The 21344-nt window shown below is 43.2% G+C and overlaps 1 protein-coding gene across 5 annotated transcripts in view; it reads right to left on the bottom strand.

Moving 5' to 3' along the window:
* The window catches only part of SFSWAP (splicing factor SWAP), a 233342-nt gene that overhangs the window by 68095 nt on the left and 143903 nt on the right, over window positions 1-21344 (bottom strand). For all 5 annotated transcript variants that reach the window (XM_089686134.1, XM_089686136.1, XM_089686133.1 and 2 more), the window contains 2 exons: window positions 16720-16970; window positions 5726-5842 (listed from right to left, as the gene is read on the bottom strand). In XM_089686134.1, coding sequence (XP_089542260.1) covers window positions 5726-5842; window positions 16720-16970 — 368 coding nt within the window. The remainder of the gene's footprint in view (window positions 1-5725; window positions 5843-16719; window positions 16971-21344) is intronic.

The raw sequence follows: 21344 nt of genomic DNA, 5'->3' as shown, positions 1-21344 counted from the left end.
GCACATTTTTCTGCAGGTTGGGAACATGTTCAATTTCACAACCGTTCTCCAGCCACAGAGATGAACCTAACAGGAGATGGGGATTGTGATGTGAAGAATCTGAACCATGGCACAAACATGCGATCCGGACCTCTGTTGGAAGAATATTTTACGGACTGGACCTCTATGAATTTTAATTCAGTACCCCTGCTGTACACTGTACTAAGGACACTGGCTGACAAGGGGTTAGCATCAAGAGGAAATCAAGGGGTTTACAGTGTGCTTAACAAGTGCAATGTGCTGCTTTTATTCCCAGATCTGGCTGCTTTTTCTCTGTGAATTTAGTGTCTATTTCAGGAAGAAGAAACAGTCAAATCGATGTGTGTGTACAGATTTCTGTGCATTTGTAAACATAGAACTCTGTGCTGTGATTGAGATCAGCAGGTATAATGCCAAAATCATTGGCTGAAACCTGCTGACAAACTCATGCTACCTTCAGGAAGTTCACCGCGATGTATGGGTACGTCACTGTGCCTGGCTGGTAAACAAGGGCCAGATAATTTTTTTCTCGTGCGTAAGCCAGCCTATCGAGATTATTGGGCTGCCCTAAATGTATGACAGTGCAGAAACATGCAAAAACAGCAGTGCTCCATCACACCTACATGGTGTGAATGGAGACTCACCCTAGATTCCTACCTAAGCATTTTCCGCAAGGTTTTGCAGAAACACACTACAGTACATTATTTACTATGGGACACATTCACATCTCCGAGTTTTCACCCAGTGTAAATTTCAGAAAAGTTCAGGGACTTTTTTTAAACGCAAACAGTAGCATTTTTGGTTCTCTAGACTTCAATGGAAACGCTGCAGAAAAGCACGTAGTGTGTTTTTGCTGCGTTTTAATCTGCCTAGCAAGAAAAAAAACAGACGCATCGTAAATGTTAACGCATGTGCAAAAACGCAAAACGGACCACAAAAAGCACTGCAGAAATGGATCAAACACAAACTGCATAGGTGTGAACTTAGCCTTAAGGAGGTTTAACTATCAGCATGCAGAGCTGCATGCACCAGAGATTTTTTAGCCTTAGGGGCCAACGATTAAACTTTAACCACTTGCCCTCCTGAGGATTTACCGTATTTTTCGCTCCATAAGACGCACTTTTTTCCCCCCAAAAAATGGGGGGAAAGGTCAGTGCGTCTTATGGAGCGAATATACAGCGGCCGGTCCGGTATTTTCACCGCCGCCGTGTCAGAATACCGGGCCGGCCGCTCAGCTCTGCAGTGGGACCTTACAGTCATCTGTACTGTCCGCAGTCTCTGGTCATCCCTGTGCTGTCCGCAGTCTCTGGTCATCCCTGTGCTGTCCGCAGTCTCTGGTCATCCCTGTGCTGTCCGCAGTCTCTGGTCATCCCTGTGCTGTCCGCAGTCTCTGGTCATCCCTGTGCTGTCCGCAGTCTCTGGTCATCCCTGTGCTGTCCGCAGTCTCTGGTCATCCCTGTGCTGTCCGCAGTCTCTGGTCATCCCTGTGCTGTCCGCAGTCTCTGGTCATCCCTGTGCTGTCCGCAGTCTCTGGTCATCTCCTGTACTGTGTCCGCAGTCACTGGTCATCCCTGTACTGTGTCCGCAGTCTCTGGTCACCCTGTACTGTCCGCAGTCTCTGGTCATCCCTGTACTGTGTCTGCAGTCTCTGGTCATCCCTGTACTGTCCGCAGTCTCTGGTCATCCCTGTACTGTCCGCAATCACTGGTCATCCCTGTACTGTCCGCAGTCTCTGGTCATCCCTGTACTGTCCGCAGTCTCTGGTCATCCCTGTACTGTCCGCAGTCTCTGGTCATCTCCTGTACTGTCCGCAGTCTCTGGTCATCCCTGTACTGTCCGCAGTCTCTGGTCATCCCTGTACTGTCCGCAATCACTGGTCATCCCTGTACTGTCCGCAGTCTCTGGTCATCCCTGTACTGTCTGCAGTCTCTGGTCATCTCCTCTACTATGTCTGCAGTCCATTAGTTCAGAATTTTTTTTTCCTGTTTTCTGCCTCTAAAACCTAGGTGCGTCTTATGGTCAGGTGCGTCTTATGGAGCGAAAAATACGGTACTCCCCTTCCCGACCAGGCCATTTTTTTTACGTTACGGCGCCATTTAATGGACAATTGTGTGGTCATGCAACGCTGCACTCAAATGAAATTGACGTCCTTTTTTTTCCCCACAAATAGCGCTTTCTTTCAGTGGTATTTGATTGCCTGTGCGTTTTTTTATTTTTTGCGCTATAAGAACAAAAAAAAAAAAAAAAGCCAACAATTTTGAGGAAAAAAAAAATTATTTTGGACTTTTTGCTATTAAACATGTCCAGTAAAAAAATAAAAAAAATATCCAATTTTGTCAAAAAATTAGGGCAAAATGTATTCTGCTACATGTCTTTGCTAAAAAAAAAAAAAAAAATCCCAATACATTTAAATTTGTTTACATGGAAGTTATAGTGTTTACAAATGGCGGTATATATACTGTTTTTTTTTTTACTAGTAATGGCAGCGATCAGCAACTTATAGCGGGACAGCTGCGGAAATTCTGACACTTGGGGGAACTGACTTGGTGTCACTGACATCCCCAGTGACACCAATACAGTGATCAGTGCTAATAAAAATCACTGACACTGTCCTAATGGCATTGGGCAGGAAGAGGTTAACGTGGGGCGATCAAAGGGTTAACTGTGTGCTGTTTTACTATGGGGGCTGTGTGTGTGTTTCACTAAGCGCATTGCTTTGTATGCCTCTGCTATACAGAGCCATACAAAGCAGTGTGCAGGAGCTGACAGGGGAGAGATCTATATTGTTACATACAGGTCTCACCCCCATCAAAAATCCTCGGAGATCGCCGGATGCCAGCAGGAATACATTGGCCGGAACCAGACGTTTGACAGCTGAGCTCGCGAACGGCGGCGTGGGTAGGGATCGCGTGCCCCCTACCCAGAAATGCATGTATATACATACACACACACACACACACACACACACACGTGATTTTGCGCACTGCTGCCACCCTGTAGCAGTATTTCTGCTATGGAATGGTGCTAAAGTGGTTAATATAGAAAAAAAAATATATCAGGTCCACATTGACAACATTAAAATCCACAACCAAAGAAAACTGCTCATTTTAGAAGATGAATTCTAGTGCGGACGAGCTGTAAAAAGAAATTAGGCTTTAGAGAAAGGTATCAATAGTTTGACTTTGTTTCTAATATGTGAACACACATGTAAATGTGCATACTTGACAAGATTTTGCCACTTTACCAATAGTGATCAGCCACTTAGGCCTGAGCACTGCATCATAGGAGAATGGCACGTTTTCCCCCTTATGCAGAAGTTCCAGAAGTTCAGCAAAAAAATGTAAGCCCAGTCACTAAAATAATTTTTAAAGTGGAACTTCACCCAAAAGTTCCATTTATCCTCCTCTACCAGGTTTTGGAAACTTTTTTTATGAGGAGAAGCAGGTACCTGGTTTTGACAGGTACCCGCTCCCACTTCAACTCGGATTTCCTAGCAGAAGTTTGTTCCCAGGTCCCGCAAAGCTGAAGGACCATTCACAATGGTGATTGAAGATCCTCTAATGTTATTGTGTAATTTTAAAAGTACACAGTAATGATACACAATAGGATTTTTGTACTCACAGTAAAGTTATTTTCTCATGGTCCACTGAGGTGCTCCCTAATAATTAGGGGAACTTGCCACATGACCGAAGGGAAGACAGAGACTCAAACTGATGCTCTCAAAAGTAAGGTCACCGCCAGAGGGGAGTTACTTTACAAGGAAAGGAAAACTGAAGCTGGATGAAGCTTTTCAACTGGAACCTACCAAAACAGGTGTAACAACAACAAAATCCTGCATAGGGAAGAAAAAAACTCACAACCTGATGTGGTCAACATGAATATACTCAGGTCCCTACAAAAAACAGGTTGCAAGAAGGAAGCCAAGAGAAAGAAAGGTTCTGTGCCTAAAAAGATTGTCTGGTCCTGAATCTGCTAGGACAATGGTCTACAAAGGTGTGAAATGGCTCCCAAATCTGTGCCAGAAATCTCATAAAATCATCATGATTGAAGGGGTAGGTGACAACATAAGAAACAGTAAGCCAGGTGCCGGGGTATCCTAATCCCTTCTAGGAGTGGAAATGTATCACCAGGTATCCGTAGAGAGTGTTAGCCCGTCCTTGGATGGTAGGTCTGTGGGTTTAAAGCGCGACCTCCCTCTGAGAACGTGTTTGCACACGATACGCGGCAGGAGGAGCCACACCACGCCGTGATGTCACTCTGCCGGAGCAACGTGGAGCTCCAGCGGCCATCTTTAATGCTAGATGCTGTACATTACCTACTACACTTTGAGAGTATTCCTGTTCCCACCCCCTGGGGGAGTGCTTTAAACCCACAGACCTACTATCCCAGAATGGGCTAACACTCTCTACGGATACCTGGTGATACAGTTCCATTCCTAGAAAGGATTAGGATACCCCGGCACCTGGCTTACTGTTTCATATCTGATGACCCATCCCCCAGAGGGAAGACCCTTCAGCTCCAGGCCCCATCAGAGGACATCTGGATTTACTTGTATAAGGCGAAATTCATATGCACATCCGGTGATTGCGTATTACCTACACCACTATAGCACTTTTTGCCGGATCAAGATTCACCAAAGTCACCTGATTGGAATTTTATATTTATACATTTATTTTTTTTATATATTTATCTGATTAATTTATTTATCATACTCCCTTGAAATTGGGATATATATCAGTTGATTTTATTGTCTTTTCGGACACTGTATTGAACCCCCTTTTTTAGCGCTGCACGATTCGATTTTAGATATTCCTATTGTATGGTGTTCTTGGTACCCAATTGTGTGCATAGCCGCTCTTTCTTATTTTCTTTAGGCGCTCACTCCTTTTCTCTATATAGGTCACAACATAAGCCGATCCACAAGGACAAAGGTAGGCAGAACATAAGGGATAACATTAGTCCCAGATTGGGGAGATGGGAACAGAAAGCGGAGAATGAAGCAAAATCATTTTCTCTAGTTTGCAACCCCAGAGGACTACTGAAGAACAAACCTGCCTATTTCTGGCCTAAAACTGTAGGTCTTAAGAATGCTCCTGTTACCGCAACAGTGAGGCATGCTGGGTGGTGGGGTCACATTTAATGCCTTCAGCTGCCATTGTGCTCTTGCTGGGCATCCAATGTGTCCCTCTACCTCAGGGAGTGTGGGCTCCCTCCTGGAAAACCTGCTCTTAATGTATCCAATGCTCAATGTTCCAACTTGTGAGACTCAAAACTATAGTGTTAGAATAGCAGTATATACAGAGAAGCCTTGACAGTGGCACTGCAGCTTCCACATATATTTGCAAATGTGTGCAGCTAAACTCTATTTAATGTGAATTGTTAGATAGGGTCAATTTGGTTTGTTTGCAGGCTGGTTGGAAAGTGTGCTGGGAACTTTGTGATGGGTGAGGGGGTTATCCTGGGCTGGCCTACAAGTGTTTTGTTTGCCAGTTTTCAACCCTATTGTAGGCAGCAGTAGTATAACCTGACCATATATGATTCCCTGTGTACCACCAATAGATGTGACAGAAAGTGATTTAGCAAACTGAATTTAATAAAATTACATCTTTTAACAGATAGATCTAATTGAGACAGGCATTTTCCCCAATTAGAGTACAGTAAAGGTATTCAAGCAAAACATTCTATACAATGTGAAAAATTATTTTACCGTGATGGTTTCTTGCTGTTTCCAGGACCGTATCCAACACGATATGAACATGAAACTGCCCGGTCATCTTCTCTTCTCCTTTCTGAGGACTGAGAAACTTTTCTTGGTGACCGTGATCTAAAATAACAAGAATTATTGACATACAAATAACTCTGAAAGCCAGGAGTCAAGAAAGCTGAACATTTGACAGCTTTTGCAATATGTACTAGAATAGGTTCTGTTTCAACAGGTTCAAAGTATCCACATGCATAAAGCAATCTAGCTAGTTATGGCCTGATTTAGTCAGCGACGCAGAAGCCATTCACTTTCATCTCACATATCAACTGGTTATGCTGTATGTGTTTGCAACCAATCGCTACCATTGTCCACCCAGATAAGATGAGCACCATTGGTGTCTAACTGCTCTGCATCCTGAATAGGCATTAATGCACAGGTAATACAACGATACACTTTTATGGCAATCTCCAAAAAAATATGATTTTTATGTACTTGCAATAAAATTATTTTCTCTGTGTTTATTCACGGACACAGAGGAGATCTTAAGTTAGGATACTGCCTTCAAAATGTTGCAGAACACGTAATGAGAGTGTGCTGGGTAGTGGGATTTGATTTTCTCCTTAAAGATATACGACCTCATGTTAATCTGTGCTCTTAGCAACCTGACCTGATCATGTTCTAATTTTATTTTAACAATTTACACAAACCAATTTATTTTTCTGTGTGGATCACAATGTCACAACATAAAGTTATTAAAGCTCTCCTAAAGTAAAATGCATACATTGACTAAGTTTAACATTTCTGCACAGAAATGTTATCCAGACATTTTTTTGGATAAATATCTGGGGGTGCAGAAATTACATAAATCTGCCACCAAAGTAAAGCATTAACTGTCCTGAAAAAAAAAAAAAAAACAATACACAAAAACTATTTGGGTCGGCTGTAAAAGTCGAACACCACAATGTGCAGAACTAAGACATCTTAGAAAAACAACACACCGGGCTGTAGGACTAAATGGATTACAATCAAGGAACTCAATCACAGCTCTGTAAAACTGGACAAGCAAACCTCCCACCCTGCAAAACACCTTGAGAAGATTTTTTTTTTGGCACTAGATCCTAAAACTTGCAAAGTTGTTAATAGTGCAGAGCAGAAAGAACATATGTACACAGATGCATATCGAATACAGCAGTGTTTCACGCAGTTGTGGTGTGGTGATGCTGCTTTTTACGAGGTTATTACAGGTACTTATAGAGCGCTGTCATTTTACGCAGCTCTTTACATATATATCGTACATTCACATCAGTCCCTAACCCTCAAGGGGCTAACAATTTAAGGTCTCTATCTCACCTTCATACATACACATACTAGGGCCAATTTAGACAGCAGCCAATTAACCTACCGGCATGTCTTTGGAGTGTGGGAGGAAACCGGAGTACTCCAAAGCAGGCACAGGGAGAACATGCAAACTCCAGGCAGGTGGTGCTGTGGATGGGATTCGAACCAATGACCCTAGTACTGCCAGGCGGAAGTGCTAAGCATTTAGCCACTGTGCTGCCCCATATTGCCTCTTTACCACCTGTCAAATGCCTCTGAAAAGCAATCTGAGCATGAATTGATTTTCAGAGGAGCAGCAGTCCTTGCTGCTATTATGAACAAGTCCTAAAAAAGCAGTTCTGAAAAGGACAGAAATAGAGGGACAAGGTTATACGAACACACAGACACGTGTACACACACACGTATACAGCCATATGAAAAGTTAGGGCTCATTTACACAGGGCGTTTGGGAAAACTCTTCTGAACAATGAAAACTGACAGCTGGAAAACATAGGTTAAAAAACATCAGTTTAGCCACGTTTGCATACCGTGTTTATGCACGTTTGTGTTTAGAAGCGTTTTTAAAAGATAACCTTAGGAGACCCTCCCAAATGCCCAGAAAAATAGTAAATTCACTAAAAAAGGCTATTAAAATACCGCATGAGTTATTTTATCAAGTCATATGGTATTTTAGTAGTAAAAAGCATGCATCATGTTTCAGCTGTCAGTGAGATTCCCACTGACAGCTGAATGTAAAAGAAAGAACTGCCGGCAAATAAATAACTTAAAAAAAACTATGTCCCATCCATACCAAGCCCTTTGGATCTGGTATGGATTTTGAGAGGAAGCCCCAGGCCAAACAAAAAAAAAACAAAAAAAACAAAAAAACAAAATGGCCCCCCCCCCCCCCCCCAAAATCCTTACCTGAGCATGCAGTCCGGCAGGTCAGGAAAGGGGGTGAGGGACAAGGGCCTCTTCTCTACAACCCTGGGCTGTGGGCTTATCGGAATCTGGAACCCCCCCCCCATGAATGAGTATCGCTACCCATTCACAAAAAAAAGCTGTAGTGTGAAAAAAGACAGGAGTCACTCCTTCATTCACTTATTTTTTGACAAGTCCTTTAATAAAAGAATGTCCCCCAAAGTAGATCCAACGTCAACCACAATGTCTACCGCCACCCCTGCCCGTCTGCTTAGAAGCTGGATTGAAAGTTCTTAAATATGTAAGGGCAGGGCCACCCTGTGACATCATCAACCGGGCATGCTGGTCACTGATGTCACACGGGGCTTAGTCACATACGTGATGGCCCCGCCCCTGACATATTTAAGAACTATCAAACCAGCTTCTGAGCAGATGGTCAGGGACCAGGGTTGGTAGTGAAGCCTCTTTTTTTTTTTTTGCAGAGCAGCGGCGTACACTGTGATTGACTTTGGATCTACTTCGGGGGACATGCTTTTATTAAAGGACTTGTCAAAGAATGAATCCGGTCTTTTTTTCCACACTACAGCTTTTTTATGTGAATGGGTAGCGGTACCATGCATGTGGGGGGGTATGCTGTGTTAAAAAAAAGACTGTAAACAACTGTGTGTACATGGACACATAGGAAAACATTAGGGAAAGTTCAGGGGCTGCTGAAAAAAAACTGTAGAAAAGCTTCTGAAGGTCAGTTTATCAGCTGCAGTGTACATGAACCCTTACAGTACCTTACCTTTGCTCACATAACAGGGTACTGCACTCTAGGGGGAGACAGAGCACAGAAGACACGCCCCTTTCTTTTTCTTTCACTTTGTCCAGCAGGCTGACGGCTCCCAGTGCCGATGCACAGTGCGGCTGGTGATCGGGAGCTCGGGCACAACTAACAGCCTTTCTCTACCAGGACACCATGGCCCCCCGGGTTGAGAAAGGCTGGTATACAGTATATACATTTTATATCCTACAATCTTTACTCAGCATGAAGTGGGTAAAGGCAGCCTTTTCAAATTATGTACAGTGGGTATATAGAAGAATCACCCCCCTTTAAAAAAAAAAAACAAAAAAAAAAAAACAAAACACATTTTGTTGTTTTTCTGCCTTAAATGAAAACAAACATGGATTTTGTTTTATCCAGCTGTATTTACAACATGATATAACACCAACATGTCAGAAAAAAAAACAAAAATGAAAAACAGAATCACAGAGTTGGAAAAAGGATCATCCCCCTCCTAAAAATGACTTGTAAACTCAATCAGGTGAAGCTAATCACCTTCTCCATGTCACACAAAGCCATTTGACTTTTAACTGTGATCAGCTGAGGTCAATTTGATTAGCTCAGCATGAAAAGAGCTTTCCTGGTGCATTTCAGTGCCTGGTAGTGCAAATAATGAACTATGGGTAGTCAGAGGCTAACAAAAGGCCTACAGCAACTCTGAAGCAGTTGCAGGAATTTATGATAAAGAGTGGCCATTGTGTACATGTGACAATATTCTCCACAAATGTGGCTTGTATGGGAGGACTGCAAGAAAAAAAAAAAAAAAAAAAAAAAAAAAAAAAAAAAAAAAAAAAAAGACACTCCTCATAAAAGGCCCCATGCAATCATGACTGAGCTTTGCCAAAAGGCACCTTGAAAATTCTCAGGCCATCTGGAAAAAAGTGTTATGGTCAATTGAGCCTAAAATGTAATTATTTGGCTTAAACACGAAACAATATGTCTGGCGGAAATCCAATACAGGTCATGGGGCAGCACAGTGGCTAAATGGTTAGCACTTCCGCCAGGCAGTACTAGGGTTATTGGTTTGAATCCCAACCACGGAACCACTTGCATGGCATTTTCATGTCCCTGCGCCTGCGTGGGTTTCCTCCCACACTTCAAAGACTGGTAGGCTGGTAGGTTAACTGGATCCTATCTAAATTCACCCTAGTATGTGTGTGTGTGTATGTATGAATGTAAGTTAGGGACCTTAGATTGAATGCCCCTTGAGGATTAGGGACTGATGTGAATGTATGATATATATGTGAAGCGCTGTGTAAATTGATATAAGTACCTGAAATAAATAAATCATCCAAATAACAACATTCCTACAGTAAAGCATGGAAGTGGTGATATCCTGTTATGGGGGTGTTTCTTTGCAGCAGGGACTGGAGCACTTGTCAGGATAGAAGGAAAAATGGATGGGGCAAAAAACTGTCAAATTCTTGAGGAAAATCTGCTGCCAGAAAGTTGTCAATGGGAAGGTTTACCTTCCAACATGACAATGATCCAAAGCACACAGAAAAAATGATCACACAGTGGAAGAAGGAGAATAAAGGTGAATGTCATTGCATAGCCTAGTTAGAGCTCAGACTTAAACCCCACTGAAAATGTGTTGAATTACTTGAAGACTGCAGCTAAAAACAGTCACCATCAAATTTAAATGGTTACTAAATCCACAGTAAAATCAGTCTTTATATGCATGTCTATGACATGCTTGTTATACTAACTGCTGAACCTAAGGGGTTTATACTCCACATTGTGTAAAAAGGCCGTACTGCTGACAGTACAGAGCTCTAGGAGTCACTCTGCACATACTCCGTTTAGTGTGCATGGCTACAGTATTTTCACTTTTTTTTTTCTTTGGGAGAGTGCATGTGATCAGCACAGAGCCAATCGGCACTCTCATAGGACAATCAGAGCAGAATGAAAACTCCTCCTACAAGTTTTAACCAGTGCTCACCCGGACACTGACAGAAGTCACAAGACTGCTGTATATTGCTAAGGAGAAAAGGTATTTAGCTGTTTATATTTACCACAATAATTGCATTTCCATGTTCTGTGTACTGTGGGAGACCAGATAGAGGGAATGCAGGGTCCTGGGTTTAGTAACACTTTAACTGAACTTGAGCAGTTCTGCAAAGAAGAGTGGGCAAATATTGCAAAGCCCAGATGTGCAGTAGAAGTTAGTAGAGCCATATCCCAACAGACTAAAGGCTGTAATTAAAGCAAAAGGTGGTTCAACAAAATACTGACAAGGGGTGATCCTTTTTCCAACTCAGTGATTCTGTTTTTGATTTTTTTTTTTAAATTTTTTATCATGCTGGTGTTATATATTTCACTTGGATGTTATAAGTTGCACTGAGTAAATACAGCTGGATAAAACAAAAACTGTGTGTCTTCATTTCAGGCTGCAAAGCAGAAAAATATGATTTTAAAGGGGGGTGAAACTTTTCTATAACCACTGTAACTATACAAGGTGTTTTAAATATAATATCAAACTGAAATGAAAACCAAGCCAACAAAGGATTGGAGAGCAGAGTAGGTTTTACTACTGATTTGTACAATAAAGCCATTTTTTTTTTTTTTTTTACTCAGACAAATATGCAGAACAAGTAAATGTGCCAGCAGGAAGTACAGTCCACATGATAAGTGAAGCAGCAAGAAATGCTTGCGTTGTACAGTCTAGACCAGGGGTGGGCAAACTTTTTGACTTGAGGGCCGCAATGGGTTCATATATTGGACCCGGGGGCCGGACCAAGAGTAGATGAATGATGTGTATGTGTCATCCATAGTAAGTATAGTAATATTCCCCCATAGTAAGCATAGTAATTAATCCCCCATAGTAATTAATCCCCCATATAGTAATTCATCCCCCATAGTAATTCATCCCCCATATAGTAATTCGTCCCCCATATAGTAATTCGTCCCCCATATAGTAATTCGTCCCCCATAGTAATTCATCCCCCCTATAGTAATTCATCCCCCATAGTAATTCATCCCCCCTATAGTAATTCATCCCCCACATAGTAATTCATCCCCCACATAGTAATTCATCCCCCATATTAATTCATCCCCCATATTAATTCATCCCCCATATAGTAATTCATCCCCCATATAGTAATTCATCCCCCATATAGTAATTCATCCCCCATATAGTAAGTCCCCCATATAGTAATTCATTCCCCATATAGTAAGTCCTCCATATAGTAATTCATTCCCCATATAGTAAGTCCCCCATATAGTAATTCATTCCCCATATAGTAAGTCCTCCATATAGTAATTCATTCCCCATATAGTAAGTCCTCCATATAGTAATTCATTCCCCATATAGTAAGTCCCCCATATAGTAATTCATTCCCCATATAGTAAGTCCTCCATATAGTAATTAATTCCCCATATAGTAATTCATTCCCCATATAGTAAGTCCCCCATATAGTAATTCATTCCCCATATAGTAAGTCCTCCATATAGTAATTCATTCCCCATATAGTAAGTCCCCCATATAGTAAGTCCCCCATATAGTAATTCATCCCCCATATAGTAAGTCCCCCATATAGTAATTCATCCCCCATATAGTAAGTCCCCCCCCTGTGTCAATTCACTTACCTTTGGTCCGCGCGTTCCTCTCGTATTCCCGCGCCGTTCTGGTCTTCAGGGAGGACTGTGAGAGGAGTTCGTCACGCTGCCCCGCCTACATCCTGGCTGCCCCGCCTACATCCTGACAGCTGCAGAGTCCTGACGTCCGAGAGGAGGGAGGGGGGCGGCCATCCGAGAGGGGGGGCGGCCATCCGAGAGGAGAGGAGGGGAGAGGAGGAGAGGAGGGAGGGGAGCGGGCGCCCGGCACACAGGAGAGCCGCATCTAAATTTGTAAAGAGCCGCGGCTTGCCGACCACTGGCCTTGCGGGAGCCTAGCTCCGCGGGCCGGATTAAAAGGTCCGCCGGGCCGTATACGGCCCGCAGTTTGCCCATTGCTGGTCTAGACTCTAGCACTGTAGTATTGTACCACACATACATGGCTGGAGATTTACAGTGCAATGCTACCAAAATAAGAAAATGACAGCCTTTAAAAAGGGGACACACACCATGAGGCACTCTTTCATTTTAACATAAAAATTATTTTGTGCTCAGTATAAAGCTATGTGTCCGAAGCTGCATCTACTAAACATTCAAATACTAGATGGTAAACACTGTATCACAAAATACCGTATTTTTCGCCGTATAAGATGCACCTGACCATAAGACGCACCTAGGTTTTAGAGGCAGAAAACAGGAAAAAAAAAATTCTGAACTAATGGACTGCAGACACAGTACAGGAGATGAGCAGAGACTGCGGACAGCACAGGGATGAGCAGAGACTGCGGACAGCACAGGGATGACCAGAGACTGCGGACAGCACAGGGATGAGCAGAGACTGCGGACAGCACAGGGATGACCAGAGACTGCGGACAGCACAGGGATGAGCAGAGACTGCGGACAGCACAGGGATGAGCAGAGACTGCGGACAGCACAGGGATGAGCAGAGACTGCGGACAGCACAGGGATGAGCAGAGACTGCGGACAGCACAGGGATGAGCAGAGACTGCGGACAGCACAGGGATGAGCAGAGACTGCGGACAGCACAGGGATGAGCAGAGACTGCGGACAGCACAGGGATGAGCAGAGACTGCGGACAGCACAGGGATGACCAGAGACTGCGGACAGCACAGGGATGACCAGAGACTGCGGACAGCACAGGGATGACCAGAGACTGCGGACAGCACAGGGATGACCAGAGACTGCGGACAGCACAGGGATGACCAGAGACTGCGGACAGCACAGGGATGACCAGAGACTGCGGACAGCACAGGGATGACCAGAGACTGCGGACAGCACAGGGATGACCAGAGACTGCGGACAGCACAGGGATGACCAGAGACTGCGGACAGCACAGGGATGACCAGAGACTGCGGACAGCACAGGGATGACCAGAGACTGCGGACAGCACAGGGATGACCAGAGACTGCGGACAGCACAGGGATGACCAGAGACTGCGGACAGCACAGGGATGACCAGAGACTGCGGACAGCACAGGGATGACCAGAGACTGCGGACAGCACAGGGATGACCAGAGACTGCGGACAGCACAGGGATGACCAGAGACTGCGGACAGCACAGGGATGACCAGAGACTGCGGACAGCACAGGGATGACCAGAGACTGCGGACAGCACAGGGATGACCAGAGACTGCGGACAGCACAGGGATGACCAGAGACTGCGGACAGCACAGGGATGACCAGAGACTGCGGACAGCACAGGGATGACCAGAGACTGCGGACAGCACAGGGATGACCAGAGACTGCGGACAGCACAGGGATGACCAGAGACTGCGGACAGCACAGGGATGACCAGAGACTGCGGACAGCACAGGGATGACCAGAGACTGCGGACAGTCCAGATGACTGCTGACCTTTGGGGAGGTGGGGAGCGGGTACCTGAATTTGACAGGTACCCGCTCTTACTTCCGCAGAGTTTTTGTTTGATCTTACCTGTTCCTCGATCCAGCCGCGCGCTGTCTTCCCGGCTTCTGTAATGGCGCTCGGCATGACAGCCGGGTGCCCAGTGCGCATGAGCGAGAAGCACTTGCGCTTTGTGATTGGTCCGGCGGCTTCTGGGATCTGTCATGTGTCCCAGGTACCACCTTACCATTCACAAAAAGCACCGCTTCTTGCGCATGCGCACTTGGCACCCGGCTGTCATGCCCAGTGCCCACACTACAGAAGCCGGGAAGACAGCACGCCGCTGGATAGAGGAACAGGTAAGGTCCCGCTGCAGAGCTGAGCGGCCGGCTCAGTATTCTGACACGGCCGCGGTGGAAATACCCGACCGGCCGCTCCATATTCGCTCCATAAGACGCACTGACATTTCCCCCCCAGTTTTGGGGAAGAAAAAGTGCGTCTTATACGGCGAAAAATACGGTAAGTGCGCATCCACACACAAAAAAAATATAATCTAAAAGTAGAAGTGAGTCCACTATAAAAAGAATGTGCAATCAACAGTGATGAGTTCATACATTGAACGATTTTCAAATGGTTAAAATATACCAAATGTTTTGGCAATAAATCTCTAACCTACCACCAGTAGAACAGATATACCTTGGCGTAATGACGTCACCAGTTAAGCCCTATCCAACATGTTTCACTGCCACTCAGCATCGTCAGGGGAATAGGACCACACCTGTGCTACCCTGGTGAGCACACATACTCAACCTCTATGATCACTCAATTCTCGGTCCACTCTGAGCAAAGAAATGTCAGCCACCACTTTCTGCTCCTCCCCTCTCTAGAGTGACAGGGTTGGGAGGGGGAGGGGTGGGAACAGCTGGCTGTTGTCAGGCATTAAAGTCGGGATCCTTCCAGAGCCTGAATCTGCTCTGTGACATCAGTAGACATTGGGCTTCAGTGCAAAATTAAGTGACCCAGAAGAGAAAAAAAAACTTTTGCTATACTTCTCTTTTGAAATTACTTTACCAAATGGCACAAGGGAACATGCACATCATGGTTTGGTCAATAAATAAAAATAACCGCGATCAACCCTAACACACCCCCCCCACCCCCACCCCCCCTGGCTGTAAACTTGGAATCTCATCTTACCGATTTCATGTCAACAACCTAATCAAAAAATATAAAAACAGTTTTGATGCACCTGATGAATGCAATAAAAAGATGCATGCTGCTCCTGTGAAAGAACACAACTTCTAAGCTGGAGCAGTAGTTTTCTAGAATTCATTAAACTAATGTCAATGGAAGATCTTGCATCCTTGCACTGCAACTAGAGAAGAAAAGTTCTAGACTACCTTGCTTTTACAGGGTGGACTTGCAACACAACCAAAAATATTGCTAATTTTTATCTTCCTCCACTGCCTAATGCTTGATACCCTCTATAGACATCAATTTCTATCATCCTCCACACACCGCTTCTGCAGCTAAGTCCCATGCCATATGGCTTCTCTTCATACACTGCCCCCCCTCCTCACCTCTCTCCCTATTTCCTTTACTACCCTTCACATTACTAGTGGACCCATCTCACACCTCTCTTCCCCCACAAATCAATAACTTTCCCCTATTCACACGTCTCATAGTCCACAATCTTGACAAGTTGTCCTAGAAGTGTGTGCTTTTTGAAGTCAGTTTTTAATATCATAAAATACAAAGCTTTACTGGTATGCTGACAATATTAAAAATATGTAGATAAAGATCGATTTGTACCTACAGCCATACCTTAATGGCAAAGGTGTCATCTATAGCTTTCCAAACAAGTTATTGGCCCTGTATTCAGAACAAAAGGTTCACACTGCTTCAGTTATCAGAATGCGTATACGGAGCTGAAAAACAGATTCCCTCAGGTATCAATTTTCAGTTACATAATTTTAAAAGGCAGTGGAACTGCAAGAAATTATCTGAAAGGTTTAGCCTTTGGATACCAGGATGTTAAATTAATAATTTTACACTAAAAAACAGTATTAGTTTATACAGATGAGAAAAGTAGGAGAGAGGGAAAAAAAAAAAAAAAAAAAAAAACAAAAAACTTGCATCACTCTTCAGACAAGAGCCCAGTATGAAATCACAATATTCTGTCCCATGACAACTCTGATCTAATTTTCAGCAGCAAATCTGGTTACATACACATCCGTGTGACTAGTAAAGCAGATTAAGAACCGAAACCGTAATTAAGGCAACTTGATTGGTGACATTTCTGTGAACATTAACTCTCTTTCCCCCCCCCCCCCCCATTTTTCGAATTCCCAATTTGTTTCTGATGCACCCTGTATTTAGGTGACTTTAAAAAAAGAAAAAAAAATCGCGGAACCTAAAAAGCTGTTGCACACTTCAAGTACTCACTTGAAAACCTGGCTGTGTGTACTTTTAGTAGTACAGGAATAAAATCAATTTGCATATGCCTGGTTGAAGCCTACCTGGAGCGTCTAACTGTTCTATAAGCTGTGGGAAGAGAATGCTTGACTTTTGAATGGGTACGGGTTTTGGAATCATAATGAATCTTTGGAGAATGTGATCTGGAACGGGATCTCTTTTTCCTTTTCTTCTTCTTTTTTTCTCTTTCTTCCCGAGAGTATTCTCGACTTGGAGACCTTGCTGTGATAGGATACTCTGTAGTAGGCACAATGGTATCTTCTGGTAAAAGACCATAGTTCATGGTGCTTCCAACCTGAAAAAAAAAAAAACAGCAAAAAAAAGGTAAGAGATTTTTCTCCTAAGAACAAACTATATGTAGCAGTGTTTTTTTAACCGGATAAGCATTTTCTCACATTTAACCACTTTCCGCCCACCCGCAATGTACTGCGAACGGGCGGCAGCTACAGGACCAGAGACGTACCTGTGCGTCTCTGATGCTGTAGCAACATGGGGGGGGGGGGGGGGGGGGTGCGTCTGATGTGTCCACCGATGACATTATGACTGCTTTTCTTCCTGGTGAGCCATGATTGGCCCGGAGTTCTCACATGGTGCATGGAGCCAATCACAGCACCCTGTACCATGCGACCAGCTGGAACCAAATCACAAATCACTGTATTTTGAACTGTCATGAACTTATCCCATTCATGAAAGTGCAAAGCAAATACTGCATTGCAGAGCAATGATCTTTGAAAAAAAATTAATCTTCCAAAAAACCCCCTAAAAAAAAACCCTAATCATCAGCCATAGTAGTAAAATGTTACTATGGTAACATTGCTCTACTCTGATGAAAGTATAAAAAAATAAATAAAAATAGCAAAATAAAAAAAAGGTTTTTAAAAAAAAAAAAATGTAAACTACTTGATGCCTGCACATTGTGGGCAGCAGCTCTCGGCAAAGCAACGTACCCTTATGTAATTTTCTATTTCCAGGTGTGCGTGCCCCCCCCCAGCGCTCCAGGAAGAGAAGAACGAACACGGCACTCAGTAAAAGCACTACATTTTACACACGTTAGATTAGCACATTTAATCCTTTGATCGCCCTGTCACCAAGCCAGTGCCATTAGTACAGTAGTAGTAAGTGTCAGTATATAGAATTTTTCACTTATTACTGTATTACTGCTCTTGCGACATAAGATAACATCAGGATCTGTAAGCTCCCCTCCCAGCCAGGGTCAGCTAGCATTAGATTGCCCACACACTATTGCACTCAAGCTATAGGTCGCTGATCGCTGCCATTACTAGCATAGTGTTTGTATAGATCAATATAGTCATAATAGAACTATACTAGTGCCTCCTTAGTATAGTGTTTCCAAAAATGCAGTGTTAGCAGGATCGCTGCCAGCACTAGCATTTAGCCACTCTGCTGTTTTTCACAGAAGAAATGTATGACTTGATTTGTGAGCCAAAGCAATGTATATGCACAACAGTACATTGCCGCTCACCCAAAATCAGTTCTTGCCAGACACTTCATATGGAAACCTATCATGGTTTCCGAATGTAAAATTTTTTTGGGCCTAACCTCAACATGGGCATTACAAAAAGGAATGAATTGCGGACATATTGGTCCACAGACGAGATTTATCATATGCCCATATTCCGTACTGTAACACATATGCCCAACAAGGACCCGCAACATACTGGTACGTCGCTGGAATTTGAGTGGTTACACCGGGATGATGCCTACAGGCATCATCCTGGTATCGTTTTTTTTCAGCTGGCAGTTGGCTTTCATGTAAAAACAATCCTTGCGGCTCATTAGCTGCTGGATCATTTTTACAAGCAGCGGGAAAAAACATCCAGCCCCTCCTGCTGTCTTTCACGGTTTTCTTGGGCTCTTCCGTCCCACCGGGGAACCCGAGAATGCAGCCCGCAGTTCCAGTGGCTGACCATAGAGCTGATTGGAGACCAGAATACCTCCACTAATCTCTTTGGTCTAAGCAAATGGAAGCTATGAGCATTTCATCATTTCGGTTTCACGGAAATAAACAGCACCATTTTAAAACTGGGAAAGCATCTGATCACACCGATCTTGTTGCGACCAGATGCTTTAAGGGTAGAGGAGAGATCTAGAGTCTAATAGACCCCAGATTTCTCAGAAAAGAGTACCCTGCCACAGCCTATTTCTATCACGAGGATATTTCCATTAATAAGGGATAAAAAAAAAAAAATGAAAAGGGACAGGCCCTGGATAGTAGAAGCACTCCCCAAAGACCACTTTTTGGAAAGTAAACACTTCCAGTTATTTGCTAAGGGGCATGGTAAGTATTTTGCTGATCTCATTTGTTGAGATCATACGTTTTTGGAAAACGAAGAAAGAATATGAAAATGTATTTTATTTCCTTTCAGAATCCTTTCACAAACGATATCTGCAAAATACTCACCATGCCTCTTATCAAATTCCTTGGGTTGTCTACTTTCCAAAAAGGGGTCATTTGGGGTGTGTTTGTAGTATCCTGGCGTTTTAGGGCCTCCGAAACTGTGATAAGTAGTGAGGAAATGACATAAGGAAATATGCCGTTTAAAAACCTGGAGGTGATCATTGGATTGTCGGGGATCTGTATGTAGCTAGGCTGTCAAAAAGTCTCTCACATGTGGTACCCCCATACTCGGGAGAAATGGCATGTGTTTTGGGGTGTTATTCCACATATACCCATGGCATGCGTGAGCAATATATCATTTAAGTGACAACTTTGTGTAAAATTAAAAAAATATTTGTCATTTTCCATTGTCATTTTTATGGCAAAAAATAAAATCTTCGATGGAGTCAACATGCCTCTCGGCAAATTCCTTGGGGTATCTACTTTCCAAAAATTTGAGGGGTGCTTGTACTGCCCCGGCATTTTAGCATCTCAAGAAATGTGATCAAAAGCTGCATAAATTCCTATATACAGTTGTATTCAAAATAAAAGCAGTGTGTTGAAAAAAGTGAATAAAGCTCAAAATCCTCCTAATAGCTTTTATTTCCATACACACAAATGCATTGGGAACCCTACACATTCTATTCCACATCAAAACATGAAGAAAAATATATCAAATTTGTGTTCCTCTAAAACAAATTGAAGAAAAGTGCATATTAGACTGTTCAAAAAAATAGCAGTGTTTGTATTCTTCTTTACAAACTTAAACATTCACTATATAAACTGAAAAATGTTTGAAGATTTTGCTTTCCTTTGAATCACTTAATTAATATTTAGTTGTATAAGCACTGTTTCTGAGAACTGCTGTACATCTGTGTTGCATGGAGTCAACCAACTTCTGGCACCTGTGAACAGGTATTCCAGCCCAGGATGATTGGACTACATTCCACAGTTCTCTATTTCTTGGTTTTGCCTCAGAAACTGCATTTTTGATGTCACCCCACAAGTTTCCTATTGGATTAAGATCCGGGGATTGGGCTGGCCACTCCATAACGTCAATGTTGTTGGTCTGGAACCAAGATGTTGCACCTTTACTGGTGTGTTTGGGGTCGTTATCTTGTTGGAACACCCATTTCAAGGGCATTTCCGCTTCAGCATAATTCAGCATGACCTCTTCAAACTGATCCATGATCCCTGGTATGCGATAAATAGGCCCAACACCGTAGTATGAGAAACATCCCCATATCATGATGCTTGCGCAACCATGCTTCACTGTCTTCACAGTGTACTGTGGCTTGAATTCAGTGTTTGGGGGTCATCTGACAAACTGTCTCCGGCTACTAGACCCAAAAAGAACAATCTTACGTTCATCAGTCCACAAAATGTTGTGCCATTTCTCTTTAGACCAGTCAATGTGCTCTTTGGCAAATTGTAACCTCTTCAGCACGTCTTTTATTCAACAGTGGGACTTTGCGGGGGCTTCTTGCAGATAGCTTGGCTTCACATAGGCGTCTTCTAATTGTAACAGTACTCACAGGTAACTTTAGACCTTCTTTGATCTTCCTGGAGCTGATTGTTGGCTGAGTCCTTGCTATTTTGGCTATTCTTCTATCTATTCGAATGGTAGTTTTTCGCTTTCTTCCAAGTCTTTCAGGTTTTGGTTGCCATTTTAAAGCATTTGCAAGCATTTTAGCTGAGCAGCCTATCATTTTCTGCACTTCTTTATATGTTTTCCCCTCTCCAATCAAGGTACGCTGTTCTTCTGAACAATGTCTGGAACAACCCATTTTCCTCAGAATTGTGTGTGTGTGTGTGTGTGTGTGTGTGTGTGTGTGTCCATCCTAGTTTGTAGACGCCATAACTTTCACACATACCGATATACACATATTTGTATTTTTTTTTTCTATCAAAGGCATGTAGAATACAATTTGGCCTAAATTTACGACAAACTTTGAGTTTACTGGATATTTTTATAACCGAAAAAAATATCTTTGTTTCATATTTTGCGGTCTTTTTTTGTTTAGATCACACAAAAAAACCCAATGGTGATCAAATAAGACCATAAAAAGCTCAATTTGTGTGGAAAAAAAAAAAAAAGACGACACAAATTTCATCTGGGTACCTTGTTGCATGACTGCGCAACTACCAGCTGAAATAGTGCACTGCCAAATAGCAAAAATGGCCTGGTTATTAGGGGGGTAAATCTTCTGCAGGGAAAGTGGTTAGTTCTTAGGCCACTGCTTGCTTTAAAGCTGAAGGATATAACCGAAC

Source organism: Staurois parvus, unplaced genomic scaffold, assembly GCF_062004578.1.
Source record: "Staurois parvus isolate SC_StPar_1 unplaced genomic scaffold, SC_StPar_1.0 ptg000392l, whole genome shotgun sequence".
Lineage (NCBI taxonomy): Eukaryota > Metazoa > Chordata > Amphibia > Anura > Ranidae > Staurois > Staurois parvus.
This window is presented reverse-complemented; position numbering and strand designations above follow the sequence as displayed.